We start from the raw sequence: 18,218 nt of genomic DNA, 5'->3' as shown, positions 1-18,218 counted from the left end.
TAGACAGCAATACCCTAAGTCTACTCTGGTTGACAAAGCAGGTAAACACCTAGATTTATTGGGAAGGAAGGTCTTCACTTCTTCTAACCCTCAGTTCAGAATAGCCAATTACCAAGCACTGTTGCCTAAGTATGATTACCTGAAATATTCCAAATCCATGGACTTCATCAACAAGTTTCCTTAACACGACAGCTCCATTCCACGCTCTCATTGAGGAAGGCAAGTCGGTTGCCAGGATCAGTGGTAGAAGCAGCAGACACACCTTCAAGATAAATGGCAATAGCCATTGTCATGTGCCTTGAATCATTGCTTCACGCTTCAGGGTTTCTCAGAGAGATCCAGAACACTGTGGAGAACCTGCCCTTGGATGAAACCCATCTCTAACCAAAAGATAGATGGGTCCTTACACATTCTAAAGGACTCCAGGGCCACCTTCCTCTCCCTGGGAACATATATAGTGGCCCCAAGAGAAAATTCCACAGGCAATCAACCACTTTACCACCAGCAGCCTTGTAAGCCACCATGTAAGGGGCGGTGGGTTCAGAAGTCCTGTTTCCCTGCACCTTCTGCCAGCCTGAGCATCAGCATCATCCTGCCCCTAGCCAAATGAACATTTTGACAGGCGTTCAAGAGCTGCAAATGTATGACATCACCAACTGCTGATTCCCACACATCCTAGCATTCTTTTTCCAGACCTGGAGTGAAATAACAATGGACAAGTGTCTGTTAATCTTCATCCATTCCAATTATGCAATTTAATTTACCCTATTGCTCTCTCCAAATCCTTCATTCCTGCCCCTTTTCAGGGGCCATTCTAATGAGGAGATTCTCAAATAAGAAATAGAGTCCTCCTTACAGCAAGAAGCAATAGAGCGGGTTCCTCTTGAGCACCAAGGAAAGGGTGACGCATCTTTTGGGACCAGGGCTGTCCCTACCCATATGCAAACTATGCAGCTGCATAGGGCACCAGGAAATTTGGGTCACCAAATTTTCTGGTGCCCTGTGCAGCTGCATGCTGCTCCAGCCCCTGCCCCACCTCTTTCCCATGGCCCCTGCTCCACCCCCACCTGCCCCCACTCCACCCCTTCCCAAAAGTTCCTGCCCTGCTTCTCCCCACCCCACCCCCAATGAGGACTGCTACAGGGCCGGGCCTGCCCTTACCGGCAGCGGGAAGTGCAGTGACCCGGCCCCAGCCGCACTGCTGGTGAGTGCTGGGGGGCGGGGTTCCCCCCTACCCCCCCAAGCTAGCCCCGGCCCCCTGGGGGGTGCTGCTTAGGGCCCAAGAATAGCTAGGGATGGCCCTGTTCGGGACAGTGGTTCTTCAAATAGCTGTGCCACTAGTATCCTCCTCCTATTTGAGTACTGCTTATCAGTCACCTGCAGTGGAATAGACATAGGAACCAGCAATCAAAGAAGAAGAGAAAGTTACTTACCGTATCGCAAGTGAAGATTCTTTGAGATCTGTGGTCCCTATCTATATTGCACTACCCACCCCCTCCTTCACCTCTGCATTCTTCAATTTGGGAGTGAAAGAACTGGAGAGATGCTCAGTCTGCTCTACCTTCATGGTTGGAGCCATGAGGAGAGTGAGGATGTATTCATGAGCCAAGTGACGCTGCTTTCAGAATTCTCCAGCTCTGGGTGCATGAAGCACATGCATACCCACAGTGGAATACATATGGAGACTACCCATCGTGAGAAATTTCCAATTACTGTAAAGTAAGTAACTTTCTCATATCTAGACTATGTTCCTAGTAAAAAAAAAAAATTGATAGTGGTGTGAGTACCTAAAGCATGGAGTACATGTACATTTATATAATACACCCATTCACTGAGAGTGTGAGAGGGTTTATTGTTATCTTTGCTTGGTATCATTTATTTTTGTTTGCTTTTCTTTCATTGGTTGTGTTGTTGGTGTCATTTTTATGTAAATTGTGTGTGTTAATATGTGATAAAACTTATATAGGGCATGTGATTTTGAAGGTCAAAGTTTAAGTAGACTGTATGCCAGCTATGTGTGACATCCTATATGGAAATTGATAAGTTTATCTTAAACAATCCCATAATAGTATTATAGCAGTTTTACAACATTTGCTATAAACAATTATGCTCATCAACCTGTTATATTCTATAAATGGGTGTATGTATTTTTTGAGATCACTAGATGACAGCATTGTGATAAACGACTGTCAAGGTTTCTCCCTGATCTAAGTAGTAGTAAAGCAACAATTTAAAAAAAAAAAGAGAGAGAGAGAGAGAAGATATGAGCTTACAATGTGTAAGGCAGCTCAACCCTTCTTCCCCCTCCCCCAGCACCAATATGATTTTGGGGTGCATACACAAGCATTATGAAATGGACCAGGTTCTGCCTCCTTATATGACCAGCAGAAAGATGTGGGCAAGTTGCAGTTGTTGGGGAAGATTTTTTTTTTTAATTAAAAGCTTACCATAATTCTCACACCCTAAGCTACATAATGTCAGTCTTGCCTTGGAAGAATCATGCTAGCTCCTAAAGGGCAGATGAAAAGGTTTGGTGTCTGATGTCTCTTGCTTGCAGCAATCCTTACTCATTTTGAGATGAATCATCCTAGCTGGCTACCCATCTTTCACAAACAACGCCAACATGGGGGGACATTATTCTCAACCAAAATATCTCTAAGGGCTTCTCCCCGGAAAACAGTGGGATACAAATCTGTTTCATACAGGTATGTGGGGCTTTGGTCCTTGAAATTAAATGTGTAGGCAAAGCAGCTCCCAGCTCTTTTTGTGATATAATGGGAAGCTTTTATGAAAACCTGAGGTTATTCAGAATTATCAGAAAAGCCATCTTGCAGTCCTGGCTCCTGCCAGACACTATAGGAAGGAATACAGATTTTTAGAAAGTTGAAGCAGTCTCTGAAGTATAACAGGAAAAAATACCACTTTGCAAGTGGTAGCTAGAACAAGGGCTAAGGCGACATCACTAGCTGCTATCAGTTGCCTCAGAGCTATCCGCGTGGCCTCCAGCCAGCCCTGTCTGGAATTAGACCCCCAATTGATGTCAGAGTCTTTTATTTTGGGAGCATATGGCTACCTATAGCTTTGGTAAAAACTGTTGTCACTGGACATTGTCCAAAGGGGATATTCTGTGGAGGTGTGCAAGGATCATAGGAACAACTTTGTTCTATTCCCAGTCTCTAGCGACCCCATAGAAATGTCAGGACCTGAATGAAACTACCCATCATCTACTTCACATCAGAGACATACAGCCTATTCCACATGCTGTTTTTAGCCACAGATAATCAGGAGCACACATAGCAGAGCTCTGTCTGATACATCTGAATAAGTTCCTAAAGGAGGCTTATCTCCATTTCCCATTGTACTGTTCCATAGACAGTTCTTCTGGTGTGCATATGGATGGTAGCTTTTGTGGAGGCTGGGGGTGGCTTCCCAAATTTGATTCACCTTTATCTGTCCCAAAGGGCAATTTTTCTTATCATCGTTCTGTACAGAGAGAAAAAGTAGAAACACACCCAGAGTAATAAATTTTCTGGAGTATTTCCTATATTGATATCTGCTACACAGCCATCAATACATACATTCACCAACTTCTACATATTTATCATACAGTCTTTTGTCAGTGCCATTTTTTGGCAGAAAACTTCTCAATGTCTTCGTGCCAAAGGGAAGAAGATAGAGGATATATGTAAAATTTCCTTTCTTCAGATAATAAGGTCCACAGATCTAGCCCACACTGGAAACAAATGGATCATCCAGAATATAGATGGAAATTGAAACCCAAAGACTTGGATTTGTTTCATTAAGAAGAATATCCCATTCTCTCTGCCAAAGGAGAGATTATGCTTTTTTTCCTCAAAGAATATTTAGCCCAATCCATAATTTGGGAAACTAGAATGGAATTATTCTGGCTGTGGAAGTTCTCTCAACTGACAGCAGCTTCTCTGGGTGAGGCATTCCTCTTCTGCCAGTGACTGACAGGTCTGGTTCTGCCTTCGAGCTGCAAACAGGCTGAAATATCCATTATAACTGATCTGTGGACTTTACTGCCTGAAGACAGGAAACTTTCAGGTAAGCATGGAATTTTCCTGGTATGGAGTGCAGCATAACGGGATTGGGCCCACAGTTTGAGGATGTGACAGATTGCTGTAGATCTGTACTAAGTTATGTCACCTAATTTGTTTTTTGACTTCCATTTTATATCAGACCTTGTGTCCTCTATTGGGATCCAGCTTGAACTGGTATATGTGTAGCTTGTTTTTAATGTATAAAACGGCCGGAAAAGGAGGAGGTGTTTCTTACCTGGTGGAGAGCTGACATTAGGAAGAGTCATCCAGACTGATTTGCAACTAAATATAGCCTTTTATGGTATATTTGGTGGTTCTTTTTGCTAATCAGGCAGATACACTATATATAGCTTAACGTATATTTATTCAGATTCTTAATTTTTATTACTTTTATTTTGCAAGAAAATGATGAATAATACACTTCTTATTTACCAGATGATGATTCATTTTTTTACTCGTGCTTTGTGTCAAGTTCTATTTGGATGGAAATTCAATTTAAAATGCACAAAAACAGTATTTTAACATTGATTGATTATTTAAATGAAACTACCTAAAGATGTTCCACATGCATAAGAAGAAAGTTATCAGAACAGTTATCAAAACATGTTTTATATTTAAAACTAATTGATTTATTAAGCAAAGGAAGTATGATCTATAGTTAGTGAATTGAACTGATTATTTCTGTTCATCATGTCCTTAAAGATTTTAGAACTAGCAAATCTCATCCTCTCAACTAGTCATGGAACTCAACTAGTTGAATAAACTGAAATGAAGAAGATCCTCTTTCTGGACCTGCAGAAGAGGTTACTGCTGTTGAAAGCTGGTTTAGCACGTCATAGCACGTCTAGGTTCAGGTGCTTAGGGAGTGATTTCCACCAGTTCAGCAGTCTGACTTTTAAAAAAAGCTTGGCAGCAAACATGTACTGCTTAATATTTTTTATTTAATTTAAATTGTTTTAATAGATTATACTAAGTTTAGGCCTTAACAGAGGTTGTTATAATTTCAAATGTAATTTTAAGTAGGTTTATTTTTTTTAAATAAGTATTTAATTTAAATTAAAAAATCCGATATACAAAACATTAAAAATCAGCCATTTTTATCCATCCTGCTGCCAAGAGGGGAGAGTGTTCCTGAGTGACTCAGAGCTATTAATAGGGATGAGTCACTATCCAGACCTAGGGAGCTTTGGAGCATATGGTCATCAGTGGTTGGATCTCCTCACAACAGACTCGTATCCATTCAGAGGATGGAACTGGACTGGGTTGTGACAGAGAACTTCCTTGTGCAAAGCATATTTAGTAGCTCCTGTATTGTAAACCTAGAAGAGCAGGGCCATACTGTGAAAAGTGCTCTGCACCCAGTGGTTGCCGTTGTTCTCAGCAGGGGGAATCAGGATTCCATGCCCTTTTGAAAATCTGGCCCACAGGGTTGTGTGCTCGTTTCAGTTTTCGGAAGCTGCTTTAAGAAGGGAAGTTTAATTAGCAGTTTTAGCTATGTGACACTCCTGAATGAACTGTGGTGGGATAAGATATGACATGACAGGCCCTGTAATTTAAACTTTTAAATGTCATTAAGGGAGTAAAGGTCTTTATTTGCTGCAGTTTTAATACCTTCCATTTGTAATCCTTGAGGATTACTGTATTTTAATGAAATAATCTTTATCCTTGTACAGTTTGGTTAAATGGTATACCTATCAGAGTCCTTATTTGTAAGTATACAAGAAACTCACAAACACTGCATCTCCTTTTTAGAGGATTCCAATAACAGTGATAATTATTATATAGTTATATCATTGTAACACTTCATAACACATTTATATAGACTTAAAAGAAACTTGATCCCTGCTGCAATGCTCTGCATTGACAAAGAGAGGGTAGAGGAGAGGCAAATAGGTTGAGAAGTCCTGATATTCTCTTCAATTGAAAATAAGGTAGTGGAAAAGGGTGTGAAGGAGACTGGTGAATACCCAAATGGAACAAGTGGGTTTTGAGGAGGGATTCAAAGGAGAATGAGTATACTGAAAGGCAGGGCCGGCTCCAGGCACCAGGAAAGGAAGCAGGTGCCTGGGGCAGCCAATAGAAAGGGGCAGCACTCCGTCTGTCATCAGGGTGGCACTTCCAAGTCTTCGGTAGCGGGCCCTGCAGTCCCTCTCTTCCTCTTCAGCGGCACTTCGGCGGCACCTCAACCAGGCTTGGTGGTTGTTTTTTTTCCTTCGCGGCAAAAAAGCTGGAGCAAGCCCTGCTGAAAGGTGGGGAGGAGTGTCATTTCTGGAGAAGGGAGCAGCGTGAGAAAAGGCACACAAGCAAGAGTGGGAAGGTGCTGGAATCTCAAAAGAGACAGAATCAGGAAATTATATTGTGACTGTTTCATGGGGGTCAGCAGATTTGTTTGGTCTGTTCTGATATCCAGAAGCAGCATGCCTGCAGTGTGGTTTGTAAAGCAAGAGTGGTTAGATCAACAACAACCTTTCACTGCTCCCATCATGGTCTAATATAGTCCTCAGCACTACATTTGAAGCATTCATATCTGCGGTAAGCGCTTTTAAAAACTTTCCAATTTGTTCTCTAATCATTAGCTACCTTTACCACTGTATTGCCTCAACTGCCATTGTTTAGTTACAAAGGTGACTGAAAAGGTTGGTGTTTTTTATACAACCCTATACCTTTGCATAGCTTCCAGGCTCGCATGAAGCAGAGCAGTGTGCAATCACCTTACTTCCATTCACCACAAAATGTTAATGGGGGGACAGAGGTCTACAACACCATAGAAGCAATGGAGCATTCCATCTAAAAAAGGAATGATGGCTAATCACTAATGGTAGTGTACATAAGCACCATAAGTGGTACCATGTGTCAGGAAAAGAGGAGCAGCTCCTAAAGACTACCTACCTGGAACATCATTTGTAATTGTTCTGCAATATTCATATTCTGAATTTCAGCATCTCTGTGAGAAAGCAAGAAAAATTACTCTTTTTTCATTTTATTGCAGTGATTGGTATTTCTTTCTACTTAGTTGATCTGCAGTGTCCATTTGTGTATCTATATATACACATACTTACATACATATTTGTTAATGAGAACAAGTGTCCTGGTTGTGATGTCCATTTACTACTTTCATTCTGGATGGAACTTAGTGCCTGAAGGTCCCTGTTGCTTCCTCTTCTCCAAATAGAAGATTTTTGGAGCTTGTACAAAACTGAATGAAAAAAGCTCCCTATGAATATCAAGAAATCAGTGAGCTACCTAAGGAAGTAAGCCTGAGTGAAGCCACTGTAATAGTCTTTGTACCCCACCTTCACAGCCAATTACACAAATTGACCTGACGCACTCCTTAATCAAACTTTTTTGCTACTAAGCAGGCGGTTTTCACAGCTCAAATAATCAGGGAAAAGTTGAATGTTTATTTTCACCTTAAAAAATTCCCAGACTGCCCTCCCATAGGTGAAGTATCTGTTGTCCCAGAAACTTGGCATAGAATCAGCAGACTTTAAATGCTAGCCAATTAAATGAGTGTGAATTCAATCTATTTCCTGTACCCTTGATTCATTCTCAGAGTTGTAAAAGAGTTTTTATAATGAAATTACCTCTTTAGTGTTATCATACTACAGTAGGGCTTTCAGTTACTTCATTAAACAATTTGTGCCAATTTTGAATTAAACAGACTGGAATAGCCTCTGCCTGCTTCATGGGTGGGGTGATAATGGTGATACATTGTAGCAAAAAAATATTAAATTCACAGGTATTTTTAGAAAACTTGCTGAATCCCTAATGCAAAGGTAAAAAGCTTTCTTCTGTTTCCCACTTATATTCTGCTGTAGTTGAATGCTATGTGAAAATTGCCAGGACAGTGATCAGGACTGTAATAATCCATTAGAGCAAAAGTTGGATTCAGTTCTTACTCAATGAGTATGAGATTTTAGAATTACCATTTAATCAGCCTATGTATCAGTGGCATTAGACCAGATGAAGAGAGACCTGCTTCTGGAGTCTATTTTAGTTTTCAAACTGGAGAAGAAGCTGTCCTTTGATGACAATTATTTCTGAACAGGAAAAGATCTTTAGAAAATTAGTCACAGTTAAAACTCATTAATATATACTCTAGTGTTCCTCCTGTTTTAACTCTGCTGAGAAATCCATCATGGAGAACAGCAACTCTTTAAGTTATGTAGTTCAATTTTCTAGGCTTCCAAGGTCAGCTTAGTTTTGGTTCCATAAAAATACCAAGGGATTTAGTCTGTCCACTTCACAAACTCTACCCAAGGAGCTCTTCCTCCATGTTTTAAAAGTGGTAAAATCAATATATTCTGAAGAATTTATAAATGAACACTCTCAAATTGGCCTTTCTGGCAGTTGGCCTTGGTGCTGTCTGGCTTCTCATAATCTCAGAAATGCAGAATTACATATTGCTGTTTCTGAAATCTTATTTTCCTATAAGCAGTAGAGTTAGATATTTTAAAGTGAACTGCTTTATGAATGTTAATTTTTTATTGTAATTCTCAAATTTCTCTCAAGGGAGCTATATGGTGCATTTAGACTATTTGATAATTTCCTCTTGCCTCTAACTTTCCATACTATCATCTGATAATTTTAATATTTAGATATTTTTGTGACTTTATAAAAAGCATTATAAAGAATTTGAGGAGATTCAGTAGAGGATGACTTGTGATAAATTTAAGAGAAAAATCCACCTAAATTGATCATAAAGAAACAGAATTTTTAAACATTTATTTGTATTGAGTTCTTCATATGTCTTGTCTAGGAAATGTGCGTGGTGATGGGGAATTGTGGATACTGATATTACTATAATAAGTCTGCTAAAAATGAGGTGCAGTGATTCAGTACATTATATACTTCCCAATTTCTTAACTCTAAAACCAAAATTAACTGGACAAATATACCCACTATTTTAACTGGACATATTTTCTTTTTGTGTAAATACAGGACAGCACAATTATCTATGTGCTGGAAGAAATGATTGTATCATTGACAAAATTCGAAGAAAAAACTGTCCGGCCTGTCGCTACCGGAAATGTCTTCAAGCTGGCATGAATCTAGAAGGTAACTTAAAATACTTGAATGGATTGTTTCTCTGAACCCCTAACAAGGATCATTTGGTTTTATCATGTAAGCAGGCATCTGAGCAGTGCCTTAAAATGTTCAAAATAGTTATTCATTATTTTATGGTATAACCCCACATCCTTGTTGGCAAAAATTAAGATTTTCTTTGTGCGCTGCTTCTAATCTTTCCTTCTCTCCTACAACAGCTATATCTCTTACCATACTTGTCTTTTAACAATCCACTGGTATGAACCAATGTCCTGTTTTTATTCACAGACAGAACACATGCACAAAAATTAGGACATTTCTTTCCCCCACCCACACACACAGATATCTCTTGCCCTCTTTCCTTCACTGAATCTCAGACAGCGGGAACCTAGCTATGGGTGAGATGTGGAAAGTATCCTACATATCCCATATCACTTAGGAATATGATGTGCCATTTGAAAACTCAAATGAAGAAAAGATCAAGGACAGAGAACTGAAATGAAGTAGATTTGTGCTTCCAAAATTGAAGGAAGGGAAAGTCTGGGTGGAGAGAGTCAGCCTTCTGTGTAGGCAGTGGAAAATTAATACTTATTTTGGTCCTTAAAAACCTTGTGCCAAATTTTCTGGAAAATATACCATTAACAGATACACACGTACTAGTGTGGGTTGCTTTGTGTTAAGTCATAGATGACTACTGAGAAATCCAAAACCATATCAGCTGCAGATGTAGTGGTTAGCTGCTTTAAAACTTTTTTCCCTAGCATTCAGTATCAAGCATAATCACAGCAAACTTTTTCTACTAATAAATTAGTATAGCTCTCTATTTATGCTTGATACATTTCTATTGAATTGTTGTGATTAATGCCTTTTACTGCCAGGCATACATAGGAATGTAGGACCAGAAGGGACTTCCTGGGTCATAGTCTGTTCCTCTGCTATTGCAGGCAACCCTATCATATAATGCCATTCATAAATTTATGAAATTCCACCTTAAAACTCGTTAAGTTGTTTGCACCCATTACTTATTGGAGGGCTGTTCCAGAACCACGCTCCTCTGATGGTTAGTAACTTTATTCTAATTTCCAGCATAAATTTATTTGTATCCGGTTAATATCCATTTGTTCTTGTGCTAACATTATGCTTTTTTTTAAATAGTTCTTCTCTCTCTTTGGTGTTTACCTTCTGATGTATTTATAGAGAGCAGTCACATTTCCCCTTGGCCAACTACGCCAAGCTGTATTACTCTTATTTTATAAGATAGGTTCTCCTTTCCCTGATCATCCAAGTAGCCCTTCTCTGGTCCTGCTTCAGTTTGAATTAATCTTTCTTGGACATGGATGATGACAGTTGTACAAAGTAATCCTGCTTATTTAGGTGCAGATATCCCAAAGATATGTATATATCCAAAATTGTTAGATATATGTAAAATATATTTTGTTGGATATAAATTTGTAAATAATTTGCAGTTGATTTTAAACAAAAAACAAAACATGAAGCTTGAGTGGCAAGGTAGCTGTTGGAAACCCAAAATAATGGCTCTGTATTGATCTAACAAACAAAGAAAATTAACAAAATATTAAGTGAAGAGTTACCCTTCATTATAAAAATGATGTGGCAAACCAGGAGTCTGGTTAAGTGAGCTTTTGAAATGTTAAGTATCCAATATAGTGACAAGTATCAGGAGGTAGTCTGTATCCACAAAAAGAACAAGGAGACTGGTGACACCTTAAAGACTAACAGATTTATTTGGGCATAAGCTTTCGTAGCATTTTGGTTTTGAATTGCCTGCTTAGGTTCAAATCCTAGATTCGGCTTTTGGTTATTAAAAGCCATACTGTACGAAATTAACAAAACTCCTGTTTTATTGTATGTTAACTGGTTACATGTTCTTTCTGGCCTTTTCTTTGCCAAAATATATTAAACATTTGCATTGCATTGCAATTAGTTGAAATATAGGAATGAGAAAATTAATTTATTGGAAAGATAGGGTGCAGGGAGAGATTTCTAACTCAGATTCTATAGCTTTGGAAAATAGAAAAACATTTCCTGCCAGCATGGAAAGTTTCTATTTTAAAACTTTATAGATTCAAATAAAATAATGAAAAAGAATCCAACGCAGGCATGTGTGCACGCAGGAATGTGCCACCACAGCCACGCTGCCATTTTTAGTATGCTAGCACAAGCAGAGCTAGCGCATCTGCTTATCCGCCCTGGGAAGTACCTTTCCAGCTGTTATATTGGCATACCCAAAAAGAATGTGAGCAGCTCTCTCATCCAAATTAAGATTTTTGCCCTTTTGCTTTAACACTTTTGGATGGCAAAAGTGACTGGCAGGACTAGTAGTTTGAAAAGGTGTTACAAGATCTGCTATCTCAGCTCGGTTTGTTTCTACACAAAACAACTGTGCAGATTTTGGAAAAAGTGTATTTCTCTTTTTAAAGGATGGAAATCTCAACATCCCTAAGGTGCAAAGCATGATCAGCTGCTAAAGTTAAACATATGAACTATCCTGATCAAAGAAATGTGTTGTGTATTTTCTCTCTCTAAAACACAATTGTGTGGCATTTTAGGGGACTTGAACTTCATCTCTTTCAGAGGAAATCACAATTATGGAAACTGGCAAATGTAATATATTTCTCACCTTTCTCCAAGTTAAAAGCTATCATTTAGATGGAGATCAGTACTGCCTTCCAAACTTCTTATCTAGAAGCTGAGTTTCCTTTCCAGTTACCTGAATTTGAATTTGGCATTCAGTGTAGTTGTAGCTGTGTCAGTCCCAGGATATTAGAGAGACAAGGTGAGTGAAGTAATATTTTTTATTGGACCAAATTCTTTTGGTGAGAGAGACAAGTTTTTGAGCTACACAAGGTTGGTGGAAACCAGTGTGTAACTGGAGTGTTGCTGGCAGATTGCATTTATACACAGACATTCAGGATGTGACCTGCATGCTGTTTGGTTGTTTTGTGAGGGGCCCAAGATTGCACGGCAGGTGATGACCAACCCCTCACTACTTTGGATTACACTTGGAATGTGCTAGTGAATTTTGCACTTGTTCAGGGGTTAATATGGAAAGTGTAAAATAAAGGAGTTGTTGGAACTGCTAGTTTAAGCTTCCATTTTAAGATATGAGGCAATGTTAACTTTTCACATTGAAAACTTCAGTCTAAAAACTACACAAAGGCAAGAGAACTATTGGTGTCACATACACTTTTTAGTCTTAAATAGGTTTTTGGTTAATCATCCTGATCTGATATTAACTGTACAAAATTAATATAGAGATGCCATTAGTATCCAGGGTACTTGGTTGCAGCTTGTACTCTAGTTTAACTGCTTATAATCGGACTCCACAAGCCCTATTATAATATTGAGTTTCCCAGTCTTCTTTGATAGGTTCTATTTTTAAGGCTTTATACCTTGGCACTAAACTAATTGTGGATTTAACTGTAGCATATCATATACTGTCTGCTCTTGGATTTTTATTTCCCGATTCTTACAGAGTGCATGGACTTAGTATGTAAGGTATTTTTACAAAAGTGAGCAATTTTAACAAGCAGGTTTAAAATCTAAGTATGATTTACCTAGTCGTGGTATACAATAGACAAGTGTTGCCTTGTTAAGGGGTGTAATAGCCAAGTAGCAGGTAGAGTTTACAGTAATATAAATTAAATGGAATCTAATAGTGCAAAATGCAAGATCATGCTCTTAGGGACTAACAAGAATTTTTGCTATAACCTGAGGGCTTATGAGTTGGAAGCAACAGAGGAGAAGAAAGACCTGGATGTATTGGTTGATCACAGGATGACTATTAGCCACCAGTCTGATGCAGCTGTGAAAAAAGCTAATGCAGTCCTAGGATGCATCAGGCGAGAGGTATTTCCAGTAGAGACAGGGAAGTGTTAGTACTGTTACACAAGGCACTGGCGAGACCTCATCTGGAATACTGTGTGCAATTCTGGTTTCCCATGTTTAAGAAAGATTAATTCAAACTTGAACCAGTGCAGAGAAGGGCTATTAGGATGATCAGAGAATGGAAAATCTACCTTATGAGAGGAGACTCCGAGCTTGTTTGTTTAGCCTAACCAAACAAAGGCTGAGGGGAGATATGATTGTTCTCTATAAATACATCAGAGGGATAAATAACAGGGAGGAGGAGGAGGAGTTACTTAAGTTAAGCACCAGTGTTGACGCAAGAAGGAATGAATATAAACTGGCCATCAACACCTTTAGGCTTCATATTAGACAAAGGTTTCTAACCATTAAAAGAGTGGAGTTCTGGAACAGCCTTCCAAGGGGAGTTGTGGGGGCAAAAAACCTAACTGTCTGAGCTTGATAAGTTTATGGAGGGGATGTTATGATGAGATTGCCTACAATGGCATGTAGCTGATCTGGCGACTGCTAGTTGCAAATATCTCCAATGATGGGACACTAAATGGGAAGGGCTCTGAGTTACTACAGATAATTCTTTCCCAGGGGTCTTTCCACATGCTCAGGGTTTAACTGAGCCCCATATTTGGCATTTGTAAGGAATTTCTTCCTGATCAGATTGGCAGAGACCCTGAGGGGTTTTCACCTTCCTCTGCAGAATGGGCACTGCTCACTTGCAGGTTTAAACTAGTGCAAATGGTGGATTCTCTGTAACTTGAAATCTTTAACTCATGATTTGAAGTCCTCAGTAACTCTGCGAGAGATTAGGGGTCTATTACAGGAGTGGGTGGGTGAGGTTCTGTGGCCTGCAGTGTGTAGGAGATCAGACTAGATGATCATGATGGTCCCTTCTGACCTTAAAAATCTTATAAGTCTGTAAAGCCCACTCTAAAGGAGGTTTGGGAGTACAACTTTCAATTTGGAATGAGAAATAAAATGACATTTTTAAAATGGATTTTAGTTTATGTTGTAGTATTATGTTTCTGGTTTTCAGACTTTTTTCCACACTTGTTACGGAAACACAGCTTTTTATTTTAAAATCTGATTTGATAAACCTTTCTCTCTAATGCAAAATAATGCCTCCGGAATGCTGAAGAATGAGGGCTATTTAAAACTTCCACTTCTTGTAAAATCATGACCGGTGTGGAGAAAATAAGTAAGGTATAAAATTACGATGGGTGTGGAGAAAGTAAATAAGGAAGTGTTATTTACTCCTCCTCATAACACAAGAACTAGGAGTCATCAAATGAAATTAATAAACAGCTGGTTTAAAACAAACAAAAGAAAGTATTTCTTCACAAAATGCACCCGTGGAACTCCTTGCCAGAGGGTGGTGTGAAGGCCAAGACTATAACAGGGTTCAAAAAAGAACTAGATAAATTCATAGAGGATAATTCCAGGATGGGCAGGAATGGTGTCCCTAGCATCTGTTTGCCAGAAGCTGGAAATGGGCAATAGGGAATGGATCACTTGATGATTACCTATTCTATTCATTCACTCTGAAGCACCTGGCATTGGCCATTGTCGGAAGACAGGATACTGGGCTAGATAGATCTTTGGGGCCGTTCTTATGTTCTTATATTCAGTAATTCATAGAAGAAAAAAATCCTAATTCATAGTTGCAGAACATATTTAAATTCACTCTCCACTTTATTCCAGATTAACTTTTTTGTGTAAACAAGACATAAATATTACTGTAGCAAGAAACATTTACTGTAAATTTTAAATAGGCATGCATCCGATGAAGTGAGCTGTAGCTCACAAAAGCTTATGCTCAAATAAATTTGTTAGTCTCTAAGGTGCCACAAGTGCTCCTTTTCTTTTTGCGGATACAGACTAACACAGCTGCTACTCTGAAACCTGTAAATTTCTAGAGTTTGTCAAACTCAATTTTTTGTATTGATCATTTTAGTAATAAACCTTTCTTTTGGGTAAAGCTATATTTTTGTGCTAGAAATAGTTGGCTGCCTTAGATGTAGGGGAGAAGTGTCAAGAGACATGTATTTTACATTTCTTATTATTTTAACCTTAAGAAATATTCTTCAGCCCATCAGATTTTTTTACCTGGAGCCAAGCAGTTTTATTATAAAGTGATAGGCCCAAAATGACGAAGTGAGGACAAGGCAGTAAAGATCTCCAGGACTCATAGCTGCTGAACATTGAAGGTTTATTGTTGTCTGTCATGCTTTGCTGCTTCAGAATTATTGCAGTTATAGATAGCACAGCTTTTTCAGTCCAATCTTTAATTTGATTAATGTACTTTTCTTCTTATACCACGGACTGTAATCTGTCAGATGTGGTGCTTCATTTCTACTATCCAAAGGGAGTCAGATAAGTGCAAAATAGGTTAATGGAAGCTGTAACAAATCAGAACTCAGGTTGCAGCTAGTGTTAGACTGTTCCATAAATCTATCCCATTTAACCTGATTAACAGTAACTGTGTCATTAAACATAAAAATGGCATTCAGTGACTAAAAGTTAGTGTCTTATGAACATGTGCAGATGCACACCCTTGAAGTTCCAGGTGCTGTAGGTAACTTCACGAGATTCAGCAAAATTCATCAGTTTTTCTTTATTTAAAATATATATCTGTAACCAGGAGTTAAACATTAGTTTTATTTTAATTTAGTGCTTTGAAAACTACCATTTTTTAAGTCTGAAAAACAGAATTAAATAGCAAGAAAAACAAAAATGCTTGGATTTGAGGCCAAATGGAAAATTGAAAAGTGATACAGAGTTGAGGAGTGTTTTGTATTCAAGAAATGCACCACTGTGTAAGCACACAATCTGTTTTTGATTTTTGTTAACTTTTAAAGTAAAACTCTCCAGTTCATTTTTAAATTGCATTTATTAGCAGGAAGTGATGTTCAGTATGACTAAAGATTTAGGCAGAAGAAAAGAAATCTGACAAAACATTCCACTAGCCAGTAGGGATGTCCTGTATAGAGAAGTTAAAGGAATTATTTGCAGGAAGGTATTGATAGTATTTTTAAAATTAAATGATTTGATAGAGTTGTAGTGAAAGGCATGTAAATAATTACATGAAGGGTTTCTGGTGACGTTTGTTCTGATTCATTGAGCCTAGACAGGCCTTGAATCATCTCCCTGTTATTCAGCATCTGTGTAAAACCCTTGGGAGAGCTATTGAAACAACCCAGGTAGAAGTTTCAGTGAAATTAAGACACACAGCTCTAAATTTTTACAACAGATACATGCGGGCACTATCCCCCAGTTCTCTTTTCTGCACTGACTTCCTATTGAAAACGGTGTTCATATCAATCTCTCTGTCCTCATATTCAAATCCCCCCCATGGTGACTGGATCCAATTGCCTTAGGGATTGTCTCTCCCTCTGTGATCATGACTAAGGCTGTGTGTCTGTCACAGAGGTCACAGATTCTGTGACTTTCCATGACATCCATGACTTCTGCAGCGGCCGGCGCTGGTGCAGTTTGGGTGTGGGAGGGGGCTTATGGCTGGGGCAGGGGGTTGGGGTGTGGGACAGTGCTAACCTCGGTGAGGGGCTCCCCAGAAGTGGCTAGCATGTCCCTGCAGCTCCCAATGGAGCCAGGGCACTCTGCGTACTGCCTGCGCACACAGGCCCACCCCTGCAGCTCCCATTGACTGGGGTTCCCAGTCAATGGGACCTGTGGAGCCGGAGCTTGTGGCGGGAGCAGCGCGGGGAGCCCACCTGGCCTTCCCTCCCACTAAGAGCTGCAGGGACACGCAGAGCCAGGTAGGGAGCCTACCAGCCCCAGCAAATTCCCCCTCCCCCCGAGCACTAGTAGTGGTCCTGAGCTGTGCGTTGCGGCCTATCCCTCTTCCCCCTCAGCACCAGCAGGTGTTATGGGCCACACCCCCAGCACCTGCAGCGCCCCTGAACCGCCCCACCCCCCAAGCACCCTCGCCACCTTGGATCACTCGCCCCAGAGCACGTGCGGCCCCGTGGCTGAAGTTTTAGTTAGGGATATTTATAGTACAAGTCTTGGACAGGTCACAGGCTGTGAATTTTTGTTCATTGTCCATGACCTGTTCATGACTTTTACTAAAAATACCCATGACTAAAACAGCCTTAATCATGACTTCCCCCAGTAGCTTTTTGTAAAGGCTTTACCACAATGACGGGGCTGAAGAGTTACCCAGAAATTTATTGATAAAGAAAAAAGAAGGTAGAAATGAGTCAAGAATTAGAACAGAGGACTGAAATTGAAGAGCAAAAGAAAAGAAAAAAGAGGAAGATTCCAGATAAATAAAACAGGAGCAAAACCAAACAGTACAGGGGACAGTCTTTATGGGAAAGTTTCTTGAAACTCTGGATTTGCATCTTTGACAGGGTTACTGGTGTAGTGGATGAGGGGAAACCATAGACATGATATATCTTGATTTTGAGTAAGATTTACAATTGAGTCCCCCAAGACATTCTCCTAAGCAAACTAGGGAAATATGGGCTAGATGAAATTTACTATAAGATGGGTGCACAACTGGTTGAAAAATTGTACATAGAGTAGGTATGGTTAATTGTCACACTGGGAGCATTTATCTACCTGGGTCCTACAGGGATATGTCCTAGGTTTGTTCAATATTTTCATTAAAGACCTGGATAATGGGACAAAAATGTGCATATATATTTTCAACTGACACCAAGCTGAGAGGGGTTGCTAGCGCTTTGGAGAACAGGATTAAAATTCAAAATGACCTTGATAAATTGGAGAATTGGTCTGAAACCAACAAGGTAAAATTTGGTAAAGACAAATGCAAAGTACTACACTTAAGAAGGAAAAATCACAACTACAAAATGGGGGATAAGTGGCTAAGTGATAGTACTGCAGTAAAGAATTTGGGAATTATAGTGGATTACAAATTGAACATGATCAAACAATGTGATGTAGTTGCTAAAAAGGCTAATATCATTTGGGGGTGTATTAACAGAAATGTCATGTATAAGGCACAGGAGGTAATTGTCCTGCTCCCCTTGACACTTGCGAGGCCTCAACTGGAGTATTGTCCAGTTTTGGTAGTCACACTTTAAATAAGATGTAGCGAAACTGGAGAAAGTTCAGAGGAGAGCAACCACCAATGATAAAAACTTTTCTAAAACTTTTATGAGAAAGGTTAAAAAAACTGCCTATGTTTAGTCTTGAGAAAAAGAGGCTGAGGCAGGCCCTCGTAACAGTTTTCAAATATGT

At 39.4% G+C, this 18,218-nt stretch overlaps 1 protein-coding gene across 2 annotated transcripts in view; it reads left to right on the top strand.

Annotated features, from left to right (window-relative positions):
• NR3C1 (nuclear receptor subfamily 3 group C member 1) overlaps positions 1–18,218 on the top strand; it is a 156,840-nt gene that overhangs the window by 106,267 nt on the left and 32,355 nt on the right. For both annotated transcript variants that reach the window (XM_048859929.2, XM_048859928.2), the window contains exon 4: positions 9,006–9,122. In XM_048859929.2, coding sequence (XP_048715886.1) covers positions 9,006–9,122 — 117 coding nt within the window. The remainder of the gene's footprint in view (positions 1–9,005; positions 9,123–18,218) is intronic.

Source organism: Caretta caretta, chromosome 8 (genome assembly GCF_965140235.1).
Source record: "Caretta caretta isolate rCarCar2 chromosome 8, rCarCar1.hap1, whole genome shotgun sequence".
Taxonomy (NCBI): domain Eukaryota; kingdom Metazoa; phylum Chordata; order Testudines; family Cheloniidae; genus Caretta; species Caretta caretta.
Note: the sequence above shows the minus strand (reverse complement) of the source record. Positions and strands in the feature narration are given on the sequence as shown.